Source organism: Oncorhynchus gorbuscha, linkage group LG11 (genome assembly GCF_021184085.1).
Source record: "Oncorhynchus gorbuscha isolate QuinsamMale2020 ecotype Even-year linkage group LG11, OgorEven_v1.0, whole genome shotgun sequence".
Taxonomy (NCBI): domain Eukaryota; kingdom Metazoa; phylum Chordata; class Actinopteri; order Salmoniformes; family Salmonidae; genus Oncorhynchus; species Oncorhynchus gorbuscha.
The window spans coordinates 2091717-2110813 of NC_060183.1; the positions used below are offsets into that span (position 1 = coordinate 2091717).

General features: G+C 45.2%; 1 protein-coding gene across 1 annotated transcript in view; it reads left to right on the top strand.

Moving 5' to 3' along the window:
- The window catches only part of arid4b (AT-rich interaction domain 4B), a 232979-nt gene that overhangs the window by 147067 nt on the left and 66815 nt on the right, over positions 1 to 19097 (top strand). The window contains exons 12-17 of the mRNA XM_046290716.1: positions 660 to 732; positions 5413 to 5507; positions 8178 to 8279; positions 10735 to 10760; positions 11038 to 11656; positions 11720 to 11973. Of these exons, the coding sequence (XP_046146672.1) occupies positions 660 to 732; positions 5413 to 5507; positions 8178 to 8279; positions 10735 to 10760; positions 11038 to 11656; positions 11720 to 11973 (1169 nt within the window). The remainder of the gene's footprint in view (positions 1 to 659; positions 733 to 5412; positions 5508 to 8177; positions 8280 to 10734; positions 10761 to 11037; positions 11657 to 11719; positions 11974 to 19097) is intronic.

The window sequence follows — 19097 nt, forward strand, 5'->3', positions numbered from 1 at the left end:
GCAGAGCAGTGACTGTATGCTAGAAGGATAGTCCATGTGTCCAGGTTGTTTCCTTAAGTGGATGAGTCTGTCTGATTTCGCATGTACGGTAAATCCTCAACCGTTAGCTACCTCTTTTTCAATTCAAGTGAGCAAGAAAAGAGTGAATAATGACATGTCTGTTGTTTTGTGTGACTACAGCACGAGCGACAATACGCTAAAATAGAGACCTTCAAATTGAGCGAGGCGTTAAAGTGGACGACCCCCCCCCTCCCCCCCGGCTTGGGTCTTTATAATTCAAAACAATGCATTCTAAAATAATCAAATAACGCCTCGCACGCTCACCCTTAGTGAGTTTAAGCCATTAGAGAGATGTGTCCTTTAGTGAGTTTAAGCCATTAGAGAGATGTGTCCTTTAGTGAGTTTAAGCCATTAGAGTTTAGAGTTTAGGCGATAAGTTGGCACAGAAGGGCATAAAATCAGTCTGGACAGTTTACGAGAAAAGGGCTCCCCCAAGGTTAAATTCTAGGACCCATTCTTTCCGCGCTGTAGATAAATGATATAGAAAGAACTATAAATCGGTCAAATAGTATAAACATTGTACAGGATAATGACTTATCTTTCTCAGTGGGAGGGGCAAAGCTGAGCTCTTTATTGTTATTTCCTGTTCCTGTGTGCAGGAGGAAGTGGAGCCGTTCCCCGAAGAGAGAGACAACTTCCTGCAGCAGCTGTACAAGTTCATGGAGGACAGAGGTCTGCGGTTTATAGAATGAAACATTTCAACCCATTAACTTAATGTACCCACCCTGCACCTGACAGCAGAGGAGGCTGGTTTGAGGAGTGAGAAGGGGAAGATGGAATGGAATAAATGGAACTGAAGACGTAGCAAACAAATAATAACCGTTCCATCCATTACAATGAGCTTGACCTCCTCTAGCTCCCCCCACCAGCCTCCTCTGCCCGACAGTTGATTGGTTGATTTGATGGAAGACATTGAGGCCGTGGTCTCTTTTCCAAATGTGCCCTGTACAATGCAATATAAAAAATATATATACAGTACCAGTCAAAAGTTCGGACACACCTACTCATTCCAGGATTTTGTACTTGTTCTACATTGTAGAATAATAGTGAAGACATCAACACCATTAAATAACACATCACGTAGTAACCAAACAAGCGTTAAACAAATCAAAATATATTTTATATTTGAGATTCTTCAAAGTAGCCAACCTTTGCATTGATGACAGCTTTGCACACTCTTGGCATTCTCTCAACCAGCTTCAAGAGGTAGTTACCTGGAATGCATTTGAATTAACAGGTGTGCCTTGTTAAACGTTAATTTGTGGAATTTCTTTGGCTCAAACGCATTAAGAAGGAATCAGTTGTGTTGTGGGAGGGGGGGAATATCCATATTTGGAAAAATACCAAGTCCATATTATGACAAGAAAAGCTCAAAAAGCAGAGAGAAACGACAGTCCATCGTTACTTTAAGACATGAAGGTCAGTCAATCTGGAAAATGTCAAGAACTTTGAAAGTTTCTTCAAGTGCAGTCGGCAAAATCCAACAAGCGCTGTGATGAAACTGGCTCTCATGAGGACCACCACAGGAATGTAAGACCCAGAGTTACCTCTGCTGCAGAGGATAAGTTCATTAGAGTTACCAGCCTCAGAAATTGCAACCCAAATAAATGCTTCACAGAGTTCAAGTAACAGACACATCTCAACATCAACTGTTCAGAGGAGACTGTGTGAATCATGGTCGAATTGCTGCAACGAAACCACTACTAAAAGACAGCAGTAAGAAGAGACTTGCCTGGGCCAAGAAACACAAGGAATATTCTGGCTGATCTCTGCTCTACTACCCCTCTAGAGACTGATGGAAAAGCATTCCAGGTGAAGCTAGTTGAGAGAATGACAAGAGTGTGCAAAACTGTCATCAAGGCAGAGGGTGGCTACTTTGAAGAATCTCAAATATAATCTTACCTTGCGTTCCAAATGGCACCCTATTTCCTATATAGTGCACTACTTTTGACCAGGGCCAATAGGGAATCTCATAGGTAGTGCACTACTTTTGACCAGGGCCAATAGGGAATCAGATGTTTAAATCAAATCAAATGTATTTATATAGTCCTTCTTACATCAGCTGATATCTCAAAGTGCTGTACAAAACCCAGCCTAAAACCCCAAACAGCAAGCAATGCAGGTGTAGAAGCACGGTGGCTAGGAAAAACTCCCTAGAAAGGTCAAAACCTAGGAAGAAACCAAGAGAGGAACCAGGCTATGAGGGGTGGCCAGTCCTCTTCTGGCTGTGCCGGGTGAAGATTATAACAGAACATTACCAAGATGTTCAAATGTTCGTAAATGACCAGCATGGTCAAATAACAATAATCACAGTAATTATCGAGGGTGCAGCAAGTCAGCACCTCAGGAGTAAATGTCAGTTGGCTTTTCATAGCCGATCATTCAGAGTATCTCTACCGCTCCTGCTGTCTCTAGAGAGTTGAAAACAGCAGGTCTGGGACAGGGAGCACGTCCGATGAACAGGTCAGGGTTCCAAAGCCGCTGGCAGAACAGTTGAAACTGGAGCAGCAGCACGGCCAGGTGGACTGAGGACAGTAAGGAGTCATCATGCCAAAGTAGTCATGATCCTAGGGCTCGGGCATGGTCCTAGGGCTCAGGTCCTCCGAGAGAGAGAAAGAAAGAGAGAATTCGAGAGAGCATACTTAAATTCACACAGGACACCGAATAGGACAGGAGAAGTACTCCAGATATAACAAACTGACCCTAGCCCCCCGACACATAAACTACTGCAGCATAAATACTGGAGGCTGAGACAGGAGGGGTCAGGAGACACTGTGGCCCCATCCGATGATACCCCCGGACAGGGCCAAACAGGCAGGATACAACCCCACCCACTTTGCCAAAGCACAGCCCCCACACCACTAGAGGGATATTAAGGCTGATTATAGCCCACGAAGATCTCCCCCACGGCACAAACCCGAGGGGGGTTTGATCACGTCAGAGACTCAAGCCACTCAAGTGGGACGGCATGTAAGAGCACCAGTAAGCCAGTGACTCAGCCCCTGTAATAGGGTTAGAGGCAGAGAATCCCAGTGGAGAGAGGGGAACCGGCCAGGCAGAGACATATGACCCACTGAAGAGATGAGTCTTCAGTAAAGACTTAAAGGTTGAGACCGAGTTTGCGTCTCTGACATGGGTAGGCAGACCGTTCCATAAAGATGGAGCTCTATAGGAGAAAGCCCTGCCTCCAGCTGTTTGCTTAGAAATTCTAGGGACAATTAGGAGGCCTGCGTCTTGTGACCGTAGCGTACGTGTAGGTATGTACGGCAGGACCAAATCAGAAAGGTAGGTAGGAGCAAGCCCATGTAATGCTTTGTAGGTTAGCAGTAAAACATTAAAATCACCCCTTGCTTTGACAGGAAGCCAGTGTAGAGAGGCTAGCACTGGAGTAATATGATCAAATGTTTTGGTTCTAGACAGGATTCTAGCAGCCGTATTTAGCACTAACTGAAGTTCATTTAGTGCTTTATCCGGGTAGCCGGAAAGTAGAGCATTGCAGTAGTCTAATCTAGAAGTAACAAAAGCATGGATTCATTTTTCTGCATAATTTTTGGACAGAAAGTTTCTGATTTTTGCAATGTTACGTAGATGGAAAAAAGCTGTCCTTGAAACAGTCTTGAAATGTTCGTCAAAAGATCAGTGTCCAGAGTAAAGCCGAGGTCCTTCACAGTTTTATTTGAGACGACTGTACAACCATTAAGATTAATTGTCAGATTCAACAGAAGATCTCTTTGTTTCTTGGGACCTAGAACAAGCATCTCTGTTTTGTCAGAGTTTAATAGTAGAAAGTTTGCAGCCATCCACTTCCTTATGTCTGAAACAGGCTTCTAGCGAGGGCAATTTTGGGGCTTCACCATGTTTCATTGAAATGTACAGCTGTGTGTCATCTGCATAGCAATGAAAGTTAACATTACATTTTCGAATGACATCCCCAAGAGGTAAAATATATAGTGAAAACAATAGTGGTCCTAAATCGGAACCTTGAGGAACACTGAAATTTAAAGAGGTCTAAAGAGGTCTTTCTACTTACTCTGAAAAACACCAAAAGAAAGATGCCCAGGGTCCCTGCTCACCTGCGTGAACGTGCCTTAGGCATGCTGCAAGGAGGGCTGCAGATGTGGCCAGTGCAATAATTTGCAACGTCCGTACTGTGAGACGCCTAAGATTCTACAGGGAGACAGGACGGACAGCTAGTCCACGCGTAACGACACCTGCACAGGATCGGTACATCTGAACAACACACCTGCGGGACAGGTACAGGATGCAACAACAACTGCCCGAGTTACACCAGGAACACACAATCCCTCCATCAGAGCTCAGACTGTCCGCAATAGGCTGAGAGAGGCTGGACTGAGGGCTCGTAGGCCTGTTGTAAGGCAGGTCCTCACCAGACATCACCGGCAACGTCGCCTTTGTACACAAACCCACCGTCGCTGGACCAGACAGGAATGGCAAAAAGTGCTCTTCACTGACGAGTGGTGGTTTTGTCTCACCAGGGGGACTTGTCTGATTCGTGTTTACCATCGAAGGAATGAGCGTTACACCGAGGCCTGTACTCTGGAGCGGGACGGATCTGTTCCGTCAAGGTCTAGGGCGGTGTGTCACAGCATCATCGGACTGAGCTTGTTGTCATTGCAGGCAATCTCAACGCTGTGCGTTACAGGGAAGACATTCTCCTCCCTCATGTGGTACCCTTCCTGCAGGCTCATCCTGACATGACCCTCCGGCATGACAATGCCACCAGCCATACTGCTGGTTCTGTGCTGGATTTTCTGCAAGACAGGAATGTCAGTGTTCTGCCATGGCCAGCGAAGAGCCCGGATCTCAATTCCATTGAGCACGTCTGGGCCCTGTTGGATCGGAGGGTGAGGGCTAGGGCTATTCCCCCCAGAAATGTCCGGGAACTTGCAGGTGCCTTGGTGGAAGAGTAGGGTAACATCTCACAGCAAGAACTGGCAAATCTGGTGCAGTCCATGAGGAGGAGATGCACTGCAGTACTTAATGCAGCTGGTGGCCACACCAGATACTGACTGTTACTTTTGATTTTGACCCCCCTTCCTTTGTTCAGGGACACATTATTACATTTCTGTTAGTCACACGTCTGTGGAACTTGTTCAGTTTATGTCTCAGTTGTTGAATCTTGTTATAAATGACTTAAATGTAATGTAATGTTACACATGTTCAGTTTGCTGAAAATAAACGCAGTTGACAGTGAGAGGTCGTTTCTCTTTTTGCTGAGTTTATAAACTATAAAGTAATGGGAAGTACAAATACAACGTGCGCAATACTTCTGAGATAATCTATACTGGCCTTTCAGGGACTAAGCGTTAGGTTGTGTTTATCCTCCTGTAGGAACCCCCATCAACAAGAAGCCTGTGCTGGGCTACAGGAACCTGGACCTCTTTAAGCTCTACAGACTGGTGCACCAACTGGGAGGCTTCCATGATGTGAGTACCACATATTTATCATGACGTTCATTGGTGTTCCACATCTTAACCCTCACTTCTAATTGGACCCTGTGATGTATTGATGTGCTGTAGTTCCCTGTGATGTATTGATGTGCTGTAGTTCCCTGTGATGTATTGATGTGCTGTAGTTCCCTGTGATGTATTGATGTGCTGTAGTTCCCTGTGATGTAGTTCCCTGTGATGTATTGATGTGCTGTAGTTCCCTGTGATGTAGTTCCCTGTGATGTATTGATGTGCTGTAGTTCCCTGTGATGTATTGATGTGCTGTAGTTCCCTGTGATGTAGTTCCCTGTGATGTATTGATGTGCTGTAGTTCCCTGTGATGTATTGATGTGCTGTAGTTCCCTGTGATGTATTGATGTGCTGTAGTTCCCTGTGATGTATTGATGTGCTGTAGTTCCCTGTGATGTATTGATGTGCTGTAGTTCCCTGTGATGTATTGATGTGCTGTAGTTCCCTGTGATGTATTGATGTGCTGTAGTTCCCTGTGATGTATTGATGTGCTGTAGTTCCCTGTGATGTATTGATGTGCTGTAGTTCCCTGTGATGTATTGATGTGCTGTAGTTCCCTGTGATGTATTGATGTGCTGTAGTTCCCTGTGTTGTATTGATGTGCTGTAGTTCCCTGTGATGTATTGATGTGCTGTAGTTCCCTGTGATGTATTGATGTGCTGTAGTTCCCTGTGATGTATTGATGTGCTGTAGTTCCCTGTGATGTAGTTCCCTGTGATGTATTGATGTGCTGTAGTTCCCTGTGATGTATTGATGTGCTGTAGTTCCCTGTGATGTAGTTCCCTGTGATGTATTGATGTGCTGTAGTTCCCTGTGATGTAGTTCCCTGTGATGTATTGATGTGCTGTAGTTCCCTGTGATGTATTGATGTGCTGTAGTGATGTATTGATGTGCTGTAGTTCCCTGTGATGTATTGATGTGCTGTAGTTCCCTGTGATGTATTGATGTGCTGTAGTTCCCTGTGATGTATTGATGTGCTGTAGTTCCCTGTGATGTATTGATGTGCTGTAGTTCCCTGTGATGTATTGATGTGCTGTAGTTCCCTGTGATGTATTGATGTGCTGTAGTTCCCTGTGATGTATTGATGTGCTGTAGTTCCCTGTGATGTATTGATGTGCTGTAGTTCCCTGTGATGTATTGATGTGCTGTAGTTCCCTGTGATGTATTGATGTGCTGTAGTTCCCTGTGATGTATTGATGTGCTGTAGTTCCCTGTGATGTATTGATGTGCTGTAGTTCCCTGTGATGTATTGATGTGCTGTAGTTCCCTGTGATGTATTGATGTGCTGTAGTTCCCTGTGATGTATTGATGTGCTGTAGTTCCCTGTGCTGAGTTCCCTGTGATGTATTGATGTGCTGTAGTTCCTGTGATGTATTGATGTGCTGTAGTTCCCTGTGATGTATTGATGTGCTGTAGCCTGTGATGTAGTTCCCTGTGATGTATTGATGTGCTCTAGTTCCCTGTGATGTATTGATGTGCTGTAGTTCCCTGTGATGTACTGATCTGCTTGTTCCCTGTGATGTATTGATGTGCTGTGTTCCTGTGATGTCTGATGTGCTGTAGTTCCTGTGATCTATTGATGTGCTGTAGTTCCCCTGTGATCTATTGTGATGTAGTTCCCAGATCTATTGATGTGCTGTAGTTCCTGTGATGTACTGATGTGCAGTAGTTCCCAGTGATCTATTGATGTGCTGAGTTCCCTGTGATGTACTGATGTGCTGTAGTTCCAATGATCTATTGATGTGCTGTAGTTCCCTGTTTGATGTACTGATGTGCTGTAGTTCCCTGTGATCTATTGATGTGCTGTAGTTCCCTGTGATCTATTGATGTGCTGTAGTTCCCTGTGATGTATTGATGTGCTGTAGTTCCCTGTGATGTATTGATGTGCTGTAGTTCCCTGTGATGTATTGATGTGCTGTAAGTTCCCAGGTGATGTATTGATGTGCTATAGTCCCTGTGATGTAATCCTCTGTACCTGTGATCTATTGATGTGCTGTAGTTCCCTGTGATGTATTGATGTGCTGTAGTTCCTGTGATCTATTGATGTGCTGTAGTTCCCTGTGATCTATTGATGTGCTGTAGTTCCCTGATCTATTGATGTGCTTAGTTCCCTGTGATGTAGTTCCCTGTGATGTATTGATGTGCTGTAGTTATTGATCTGTTGATGTGCTGTAGTGTGATCTATTGATGTGCTGTAGTTCCCTGTGATGTAGTTCCCTGTGATGTATTGATGTGCTGTAGTTGGTGATGTAATGTGCTGTAGTTCCCTGTGATGTATTGATGTGCTGTAGTTCCCTGTGATGTAGTTCCCTGTGATGTATTGATGTGCTGTAGTTCCCTGTGATGTATTGATGTGCTTTAGTTCCCTGTGATGTAGTTCCCTGTGATGTAGTTCCCTGTGATGTATTGATGTGCTGTAGTTCCCTGTGATGTATTGATGTGCTGTAGTTCCCTGTGATCTATTGATGTGCTGTAGTTCCATTTAGATTTCACCAGACTTTGTTTTTAGTTCATCTTCTAGTCAGACACATTGTCTTTCTCTCTGACAAACATGTATCTCTTGTTCCCTGTTTCACTCTGTGTCCTGTCCTCTGTGTCCTGTCCCCTCTGTGTCATGTCCTCTCATGTCTGGAGCAGATTGAGAGTGGATCCGTATGGAAGACTGTCTACCAGGCTCTGGGAATCCCTGTTCTCAACTCTGCCGCCGGCTACAATGTCAAATGTGCTTACCGCATGTACGTAGTGAGAGCCTAATCTGTTTACCACTGATACCCTACATTTTAGTGGGACCCCTCTTGAGTCGGTGTGGTCATATTGATCCTCAGGTACCTGTATTGTTGTTATGGTGTGGTGGTAATCCTCAGGTACCTGTATTGTTGTTATGGTGTGGTGGTAATCCTCAGGTACCTGTATTGTTGTTATGGTGTGGTAATCCTCAGGTACCTGTATTGTTGTTATGGTGTGGTAATCCTCAGGTACCAATATTGTTGTTATGGTGTGGTATCCTCAGGTACCTGAATTGTTGTTATGGTGTGGTGGTAATCCTCAGGTACCTGTATTGTTGTTATGGTGTGGTAATCCTCAGGTACCTGTATTGTTGTTATGGTGTGGTGGTAATCCTCAGGTACCTGTATTGTTGTTATGGTGTGGTGGTAATCCTCTGGTACCTGTATTGATGTTATGGTGTGGTGGTAATCCTCATGTACCTGTATTGATGTTATGGTGTGGTGGTAATCCTCAGGTACCTGTATTGTTGTTATGGTGTTGTAATCCTCAGGTACCTGTATTGTTGTTATGGTGTGGTGGTAATCCTCCTCAGGTACCTGTATTGATGTTATGGTGTGGTGGTAATCCTCCTCAGGTACCTGTATTGTTGTTATGGTGTGGTGGTAATCCTCAGGTACCTGTATTGTTGTTATGGTGTGGTGGTAATCCTCAGGTACCTGTATTGTTGTTATGGTGTGGTGGTAATCCTCCTCAGGTACCTGTATTGTTGTTATGGTGTGGTGGTAATCCTCAGGTACCTGTATTGTTGTTATGGTGTGGTATCCTCAGGTACCTGTATTGTTGTTATGGTGTGGTAATCCTCAGGTACCTGTATTGTTGTTATGGTGAGGTGGTAATCCTCAAGTACCTGTATTGATGTTATGGTGTGGTGGTAATCCTCCTCAGGTACCTGTATTGTTGTTATGGTGTGGTGGTAATCCTCAGGTACCTGTATTGTTGTTATGGTGTTAGGTGACTGTCCCACTGGATGTCATAAGGTGATTGCACCAATTTGTAAGTCGCTCTGGATAAGAGCGTCTGCTAAATGACTTAAATGTAATGTAATGTAATCCTCCTCAGGTACCTGTATTGATGTTATGGTGTGGTGGTAATCCTCAGGTACCTGTATTGTTGTTATGGTGTGGTGGTAATCCTCAGGTACCTGTATTGTTGGTATGGTGTGGTGGTAATCCTCCTCAGGTACCTGTATTGATGTTATGGTGTGGTGGTAATCCTCAGGTACCTGTATTGATGTTATGGTGTGGTGGTAATCCTCCTCAGGTACCTGTATTGATGTTATGGTGTGGTGGTAATCCTCCTCAGGTACCTGTATTGTTGTTATGGTGTGGTGGTAATCCTCAGGTACCTGTATTGTTGTTATGGTGTGGTGGTAATCCTCAGGTACCTGTATTGTTGTTATGGTGTGGTGGTAATCCTCAGGTACCTGTATTGTTGTTATGGTGTGGTAATCCTCAGGTACCTGTATTGTTGTTATGGTGAGGTGGTAATCCTCAAGTACCTGTATTGATGTTATGGTGTGGTGGTAATCCTCAGGTACCTGTATTGTTGGTATGGTGTGGTGGTAATCCTCCTCAGGTACCTGTATTGTTGTTATGGTGTGGTGGTAATCCTCAGGTACCTGTATTGTTGTTATGGTGTGGTGGTAATCCTCAGGTACCTGTATTGTTGTTATGGTGTGGTGGTAATCCTCAGGTACCTGTATTGTTGTTATGGTGTGGTAATCCTCAGGTACCTGTATTTTGTTATCAGGATAATCTTTAGTACCTCATTGATGTTATCTGTGGTGGTAATCCTCAGGTACCTGTATTGTTGGTAGTGGTCAGTAATCCTCCTCAGGCATCATTGATGTTATGGTGTGGTGGTAATCCTCAAGTACCTGTATTGTTGTTATCAGGATCATCTGGTCAATCCTCAGGCATCTGTATTGTTGGTAGCATCAGGATAATCCTCCTCAGGTACCTGTATTGATGTTATGGTGTGGTGGTAATCCTCAGGTACCTGTATTGATGTTATGGTGTGGTGGACCCTCCTCAGGTACCTGTATTGTTGTTATGGTGTGGTAATCCTCAGGATCATATTGTTGTTAGGATCATCTCAGGTACCAGTATTGTTGTTATGGTGTGGTGGTAATCCTCAGGTACCTGTATTGTTGGTATGGTTAGCATGATCATCTTTAGCATCAGGATCATCTTTTGCATCAGGATCATGGTTAAGCATCAGGATCACCTGTATTGCATGTCATCTTTAGCATGGTAACCCTCTCAGGCATCTGTATCATCTGTTAGCATCAGGATCATCTCAGGCATCATTGTTGTTATGGTGTTTAGCATCAGGACCATATTTTGTTATGGATCATCCTCAGGTACCAGTATTGTTGATCATGGTGTGGTAATCCTCCTCAGGTACTCTTTATGGGTTTGAGGATCATCTTTAGCATCAGGATCATCTTTAGCATGGACATCTTCCACTGAAGCAGCCCAAGGCAGAGGGATCATCTGAGGCATCAGGATCATCTTTAGGCATCAGGATCATCTTTAGCATCAGGATCATCTTTAGCTCAGCAGATCATCTTTAGAATCAGGATCATCTTTAGCATCAGGATCATCTTTAGCATCAGAGATCATCTTTAGCATCAGGATCATCTTTAGCATCAGGATCATCTTTAGCATCAGGATCATCTACCTCATCTTTAGCTCAGGATCATCTTTAGCTTCAGGATCATCTTTAGCATCAGGATCATCTTTAGCATCAGGATCATCTTTAGCTTCAGGATCATCTTTAGCTTCAGGATCATCTTTAGCCCAGTTCCCAACAACATCAGGATCATCTTTAGCATCAGGATCATCTTTAGCATCAGGATCATCTTTAGCATCAGGATCATCTTTAGCTTCAGGATCATCTTTAGCTTCAGGATCATCTTTAGCATCAGGATCATCTTTAGCATCAGGATCATCTTTAGCATCAGGATCATCTTTAGCATCAGGATCATCTTTAGCATCAGGATCATCTTTAGCATCAGGATCATCTTTAGCCTCTTTAGCATCAGGATCATCTTTAGCATCAGGATCATCTTTAGCTTCAGGATCATCTTTAGCTTCAGGATCATCTTTAGCATCAGGATCATCTTTAGCATCAGGATCATCTTTAGCATCAGGATCATCTTTAGCTTCAGGATCATCTTTAGCTTCAGGATCATCTTTAGCATCAGGATCATCTTTAGCTTCAGGATCATCTTTAGCATCTTTGGCATCAGGATCATCTTTAGCTTCAGGATCATCTTTGGCGTCAGGATCATCTTTAGCATCTTTGGCATCAGGATCATGTTTAGCGTGAGGTAGTATAATGATTGATTAACAGGGTATGAAGTAAGGACATCATATCCCTCCCCACAGGAGGAGACTGAGCTCACCCGGAACAAACCAGAGCTGGACCCTCTGAAGGCTGAGCAGCAGAAGGCTGAGAGAGAAGGTGGTGATGATGATGATGATGATGATGGTGTTGATGAGGAAGGAAACGACCATCACAAGCACGGCTCTGATAATGAAGACGGCCCTTCATTTGCTCGCCTCAGAGAGGAGGGAGTGAAGCTGGAGGCTTACGATGAGGAGCAGGAGGCTGGGAAGGAGGAGGACATTTCTGGCTCTGGGTAGGTGGTTCTCTCCCCCTGGGGCTGGGGTAATAGACTGTGCTGTTGATGGGGGGGGGGGTTTGCACAATTACAGAAAACTTTCCTGAAATCACCAGGAAATCCTGGTTGGAGGAAGGGAATCTTCAGACCAGGATTTCTGGAAAAGCTTATTTAGGGAAGTTTCTGTAATTGTGCAACCCTAGTGGTGATATCCTTAGGATGTGTCTGTATTTGTGGAAGTCTTCAGCCGATCGGGTATGATGCCCACGACGTTCTGATGGAATAGTAGACCCGATATCATTCAGTCGTGTATTCATTAACTAAACATCCAATTATTGTAGAACATTAATCAGTAGCAGAAGACGGGTCCTTGAAAGACCAGAGAAGATGTGGTGCACACAAAGAATTTGCCAGTACTCGGTATCTATGCAAAAATAGCAGTTTCCATTTGAAATATATATTTTTCACATGTTGCCTTAAACGTAATGACATAATAATATAGGCATTCCCTGTCAGCTAAAGAGTTGCGGCTGTGAGTCTGCTAGCTAGCTTCGTTAGGTAGTTAGCCCTCTTTAACCACTGTTAACCTGCTGTAGACCACCAGCTTCCCTCCTGGACCCTGGCTGGGCTCTACTCTACTGCCCCTCTACCCTCTATTGTTCTGGCTGAGCTCTACTCTACTGCCCCTCTACCCTCTATTGTTCTGGCTGAGCTCTACTCTACTGCCCCTCTACCCTCTATTGTTCTGGCTGGGCTCTACTCTACTACCCCTCTACCCTCTATTGTTCTGGCTGAGCTCTACTCTACTGCCCCTCTACCCTCTATTGTTCTGGCTGAGCTCTACTCTACTGCCCCTCTACTCTCTATTGTTCTGGCTGAGCTCTACTCTACTACCACTCTACTCTCTATTGTTCTGGCTGAGCTCTACTCTACTACCCCTCTACCCTATATTGTTCTAGCTGAGCTCTACTGCCCCTATATTGTTCTGGCTGAGCTCTACTGCCCCTCCATTGTTCTAGCTGAGCTCTACTGCCCCTCTATTGTTCTAGCTCAGCTCTACTGCCCCTCTATTGTTCTAGCTGAGCTCTACTGCCCCTCTACTCTCTATTGTTCTGGCTGAGCTCTATTCTACTGCCCCTCTATTGTTCTGGCTGAGCTCTATTCTACTGCCCCTCTATTGTTCTGGCTGAGCTCTACTCTACTGCCCCTCTACCCTCTATTGTTCTGGCTGAGCTCTATTCTACTTCCCCTCTATTGTTCTGGCTGAGCTCTATTCTACTACCCCTCTACCCTCTATTGTTCTGGCTGAGCTCTACTCTACTGCCCCTCTACCCTCTATTGTTCTGGCTGAGCTCTACTCTACTGCCCCTCTACCCTCTATTGTTCTGGCTGAGCTCTACTCTACTACCCCTCTACCCTCTATTGTTCAAGCTGAGCTCTACTGCCCCTCTATTGTTCTGGCTGAGCTCTACTCTACTGCCCCTCTATTGTTCTGGCTGAGCTCTACTCTACTGCCCCTCTACCCTCTATTGTTCTGGCTGAGCTCTACTCTACTACCCCTCTACCTCTATTGTTCTGTACTCTGGCTCTATTGTTCTGGCTGAGCTACTCCCCTCTACCCTCTATTGTTCTGGCTGAGCTCTACTCTACTACCCCTCTATCCTCTATTGTTCTGGCTGAGCTCTACTCTACTACCCCTCTACCCTCTATTGTTCTGGCTGAGCTCTACTCTACTACCCCTCTACCCTCTATTGTTCTGGCTGAGCTCTACTGCCCCTCTATTGTTCTGGCTGAGCTCTACTCTACTGCCCCTCTACCCTCTATTGTTCTGGCTGAGCTCTACTCTACTACCCCTCTACCCTCTATTGTTCTGGCTGAGCTCTACTCTACTGCCCCTCTACTCTCTATTGTTCTGGCTGAGCTCTACTCTACTGCCCCTCTACTCTCTATTGTTCTGGCTGAGCTCTACTCTACTACCCCTCTACCATCTATTGTTCTGGCTGAGCTCTACTCTACTACCCCTCTACCCTCTGTGCCCCACTAGTACAGTTTCTGTGCCCCTCTACATGTCTCAGCCAGTGCCCGCAGCCGGGACGGCTCTAAGTACTCAAATCTTGACGGCCTCTACTCTATTTAAAGTGCATGCTGTGGTACATCTCTGTCTCTCCATCTCTCAGTTCATTAGGATTGTTTAGGCAGACACGTGGCTGTGGCTGCCCAGTCAGCTAGTCAACTGCAGAGCTCTGGTTTTCATTCTGACCCTTGTTGTATTCAAGACGATTTTCTAGTTGAACAACAACATCAGGACACTATCCTCTTGCTGTGTTTAGTCCTGCATCTGAGACAGTTATTTGTAAAGGAAGAGAATGACAATATCTATCAAAACAATGACATTTGTTTTGTTTTGACTGGATTCTTTAAGAAAAATGAGATTTCAGTGTTAGAGGTGTGGTTCGATGTGGCAGTTGCTAATGTTTGTCACCCATGAGACACCATATGAACAAAGCCATTATCACTTCCTGAAAATTGTCAGAATGAATTTAAGATGACTCAAGAAATCTGTAATTAATTTTGACATTTTTTTTTTTTTGCAGAGGTTTTACTCACGCTATTTTACATCTAGCTACGTTGTTTGGTACAGTATGTCTCAAGTAAATGTCTGACATGCTGTCTAATGCCTAATTGAAATCCTTGGGCCCAAACAGTGAATGATAAAATAAATCAACGGTTAAGCGTTCTCGGTGTAAACTTAAATGACTAAATCCCAGATATAAAGTATGTAGAAACGAATAATGGACCTATATCTTTTTATAATATAAACTTTAAGAACGAAACAATCACCAAAATAAAAGATAGACAATCAGGGACAATAACAATGATTTTAGCAGTTTTAATTTTGTTATTTTGTTTGAACAAAAGAACACAGTAGAGTCGCTGTGGTAAAATGGGATGTCAGGAAATGTAATTAAAAACGGTTTTCTTGCAACTCCATGGAGAATATTGAAATTAGCTTTGAAACTGTAAAATGTGTAGAATTGGAAGATCTTAGCTTTAAAAATGTATCTCAACTCCATGGAGAATATTGAAATTAGCTTTGAAACTGTAAAATGTGTAGAATTGGAAGATCTTAGCTTTAAAAATGTATCTCAACTCCATGGAGAATATTGATATTAGCTTTGAAACTGTAAAATGTGGAGAATTGGAAGATTTTAGCTTTAAAAATATATCTCAACTCCATGGAGAATATTGAAATTAGCTTTGAAACTGTAAAATGTGTAGAATTGGAAGATCTTAGCTTTAAAAATGTATCTCAACTCCATGGAGAATATTGAAATTAGCTTTGAAAATGTAAAATGTGTAGAATTGGAAGATTTTAGCTTTAAAAATGTATCTCAACTCCATGGAGAATATTGAAATTAGCTTTGAAACTGTAAAATGTGTAGAATTGGAAGATCTTGGAAGATCTTAGCTTTTAAAATGTATCTCAACTCCATGGAGAATATATTATATTATATTATATTATATTATATATATATATATTAGAATATTGTAGAATCACAGGAAATTAGCTTTGAAACTGCCAAATGTGTAGAATTGGAAGATCTTATCGTTCAACTTGTCGTTATCGTGTTATGAATTACTGTCCATAACAGCGCTGTACACCGGTGGCAGGGTAGCCTAGTGGTTAGAGCGTTGGACTAGTAACCGTTCAAATCCCCAACCTGACAAGGTACAAATCTGTCGTTCTGCTCCTGAACAGGCAGTTAACCCACTGTTCCTAGGCCATCATTGAAAATAAAAATTTGTTCTTAACTGACTTGCCTAGTAAAATAAAGGTTAAAAAAATGTTTGTCTTGTAGCCGGCACTCTACACCGGTGTCTTGTAGCTGGCGCTCTACACCGGTGTCTTGTAGCTGGTGCTCTACACCGGTGTCTTGTAGCTGGTGCTCTACACCGGTGTTTTGTCCGGCGTCTTGTCCGGTGTCTTGTAGCTGGCACTCTACACCGGTGTCTTGTAGCTGGTGCTCTACACCGGTGTTTTGTCCGGCGTCTTGTCCGGTGTCTTGTAGCTGGCACTCTACACCGGTGTCTTGTAGCTGGTGCTCTACACCGGTGTCTTGTAGCTGGTGCTCTACACCGGTGTCTTGTAGCTGGCACTCTACACCGGTGTCTTGTAGCTGGCGCTCTACACCGGTGTCTTGTAGCTGGTGCTCTACACCGGTGTCTTGTAGCTGGCGCTCTACACCGGTGTTTTGTAGCTGGTGCTCTACACCGGTGTCTTGTAGCTGGCGCTCTACACCGGTGTTTTGTCCGGCGTCTTGTCCGGTGTCTTGTAGCTGGCGCTCTACACCGGTGTCTTGTAGCTGGCGCTCTACACCGGTGTCTTGTAGCTGGCGCTCTACACCGGTGTCTTGTAGCTGGCGCTCTACACCGGTGTCTTGTAGCTGGCGCTCTACACCGGTGTCTTGTAGCTGGCGCTCTACACCGGTGTCTTGTAGCTGGCGCTCTACACCGGTGTCTTGTAGCTGGCGCTCTACACCGGTGTCTTGTAGCTGGCGCTCTACACCGGTGTCTTGTAGCTGACGCTCTACACCGGTGTCTTGTCCGGCGTCTTGTCCGGCGTCTTGTCCGGCGTCTTGTCTGGCGTCTTGTCCGGCGTCTTGTCCGGCGTCTTGTCTGGCGTCTTGTCTGGCGTCTTGTCCGGCGTCTTGTCCTGCGTCTTGTCCAGCGTCTTGTCTAGCGTCTTGTCCGGCGTCTTGTCTAGCGTCTTGTCCGGCGTCTTGTCTGGCGTCTTGTCCGGCGTCTTGTCTGGCGTCTTGTCCGGCGTCTTGTCTGGCGTCTTGTCCGGCGTCTTGTCCGGCGTCTTGTCTGGCGTCTTGTCTGGCGTCTTGTCCGGCGTCTTGTCTGGCGTCTTGTCCGGCGTCTTGTCTGGCGTCTTGTCCGGCGTCTTGTCCGGCGTCTTGTCTGGCGTCTTGTCTGGCGTCTTGTCTGGCGTCTTGTCTGGCGTCTTGTCTGGCGTCTTGTCTGGCGTCTTGTCGGCGTCTTGTCCGTCTTGTCCGGCGTCTTGTCCGGCGTCTTGTCCGGCGTCTTGTCGGCGTCTTGTCTGGCGTCTTGTCCGGCGTCTTGTCGGCGTCTTGGCGTCTTGTCTTGGCGTCTTGTCCGGCGTCTTGTCTGGCGTCTTGTCCGGCGTCTTGTCTAGCGTCTTGTCTGGCGTCTTGTCTGGCGTCTTGTCTGGCGTCTTGTCCGGCGTCTTGTCTGGCGTCTTGTCTAGCGTCTTGTCCGGCGTCTTGTCTAGTGTCTTGTCCGGCGTCTTGTCCGGCGTCTTGTCCGGCGTCTTGTCCGGTGTCTTGTCCGGCGTCTTGTCTAGCGTCTTGTCTGGCATCTTGTCTGGCGTCTTGTCTAGCGTCTTGTCTGGCGTCTTGTCTAGCGTCTTGTCTGGCGTCTTGTCTGGCGTCTTGTCTGGCGTCTTGTCCGGCGTCTTGTCTGGCGTCTTGTCCGGCGTCTTGTCCGGCGTCTTGTCCAGCGTCTTGTCCGGCGTCTTGTCTGGCGTCTTGTCCAGCGTCTTGTCCAGCGTCTTGTCTAGCGTCTTGTCTAGCGTCTTGTCTAGCGTCTTGTCTAGCGTCTTGTCCGGCGTCTTGTCCGGCGTCTTGTAGCCGGCGCTCTACACCGGCGTCTTGTTATCTTGTCAATTTCTCTGCTACTTGTCAAAACGCATTTAGGGAGTAGAGGGCGGTTTGTAGATGACCCATTTATGCAGTCATCTTTATTATCCATAGAGTGGGAAGTAGGATTTCCTGTTGTGCCAAAACTGACACGTTTGTTCTGGTGACTAAAATGTACTGAGGTTGATTGTGAAGGGACAGACCCACCTGTCAGTACTGTAAGCATAGTTGTGTTGCTGTAGGTCCACTGTAGACAGAGGAGAAGAGAGAAGGCAGTATTTAACAAGGCTCAGTGAGTGTCCTGTTTGGAACAGAGCAGACCATCTGAGCTAGGACGCCCTGTTGGCTCTCAGTTGATTTGAAATGACGTGGCTTCGGACTTTACTGCCGTACTTCATATGAGAAGACTGCATTTTCATGTGTGGCAGCAGTAGTCGCTTTTTTTCTGTGGAACAAACAGCAGACTGAAGACGGCCCGGGCATTCGTACTGTTGAGTCCGTTTCTGCAGTAACATGGAAACTTTGTTGTAGCAAGCGAGTTTTCGGTTGCCCAGGCAACAAGCCCCTCCCTCCGGCAGCAGCAGCGCACATGAAAATAGAATGAATTGTATGGGAACCACTTACCTCCGGCAATATGACTGGTAAACTCGCAATGGCTGCCTGGTATTGTGATTCAATGATTTCCATGGGAACGTAGAATTTTGATAACACGATGTTAACTGATGTAGCTCATACTTTTGTATTTTTTTAAATGTCAGTTGAGTTGAATCAATAAGTCACATATTGAATGGTGTGATATTTTAACAGTTATAGCTGTAACCGCAGTCATTTGTCTGACCAATAACCATCATCCAAAACTCCATGACAGTCCCAGCCCTAGTTGTGGGCGTTGACCTGGATTTGGACATGTTGACTGTATTTCCTGTCTCACGTTACTACCGCGTCTGCACGCTCCAACAGCCTCAAACTGCTGTGCCGCTAAGCTGTGCTTTGCTGTGCCAACCTGCATAATCTTCCTCAGTATCCTGAAACCCTTCCCACCACCCCTCCCCTCTCTGCAGCTCTGACTGTGTACTATAGCACCCCCTTGTGGCTGTTATACCTACTACAACTCAACCGAAACCTCACAATGAGTGCGAATAAGTTATGATGGGTATGTGGTGTCTGGATGATGAAGGTTAGCTGTAATGATAAGTCCGTATAGGACCAGACCTAGGCGAGATGATGTATGGTTTTTATAAAGGAAGTCTTTGTAGCATAGTGGTATTTATGTATTATAACGCTGATACTGTCCCAATTATGAATATTTATCTAAACAGGGAGAAGAGAGGGTTAGGAAGCAGGCTGATGACCACTGGAGACAAGACCTGAGGGTTGGGTAGGCAAAGGGGGTTATTTTAGTAGTAGTGGCTTGAAGGCTAGGGGGGTTATTTAGTAGTAGTGGCTTGGAGGCTAGGGGGGTTATTTTGTAGTAGTGGC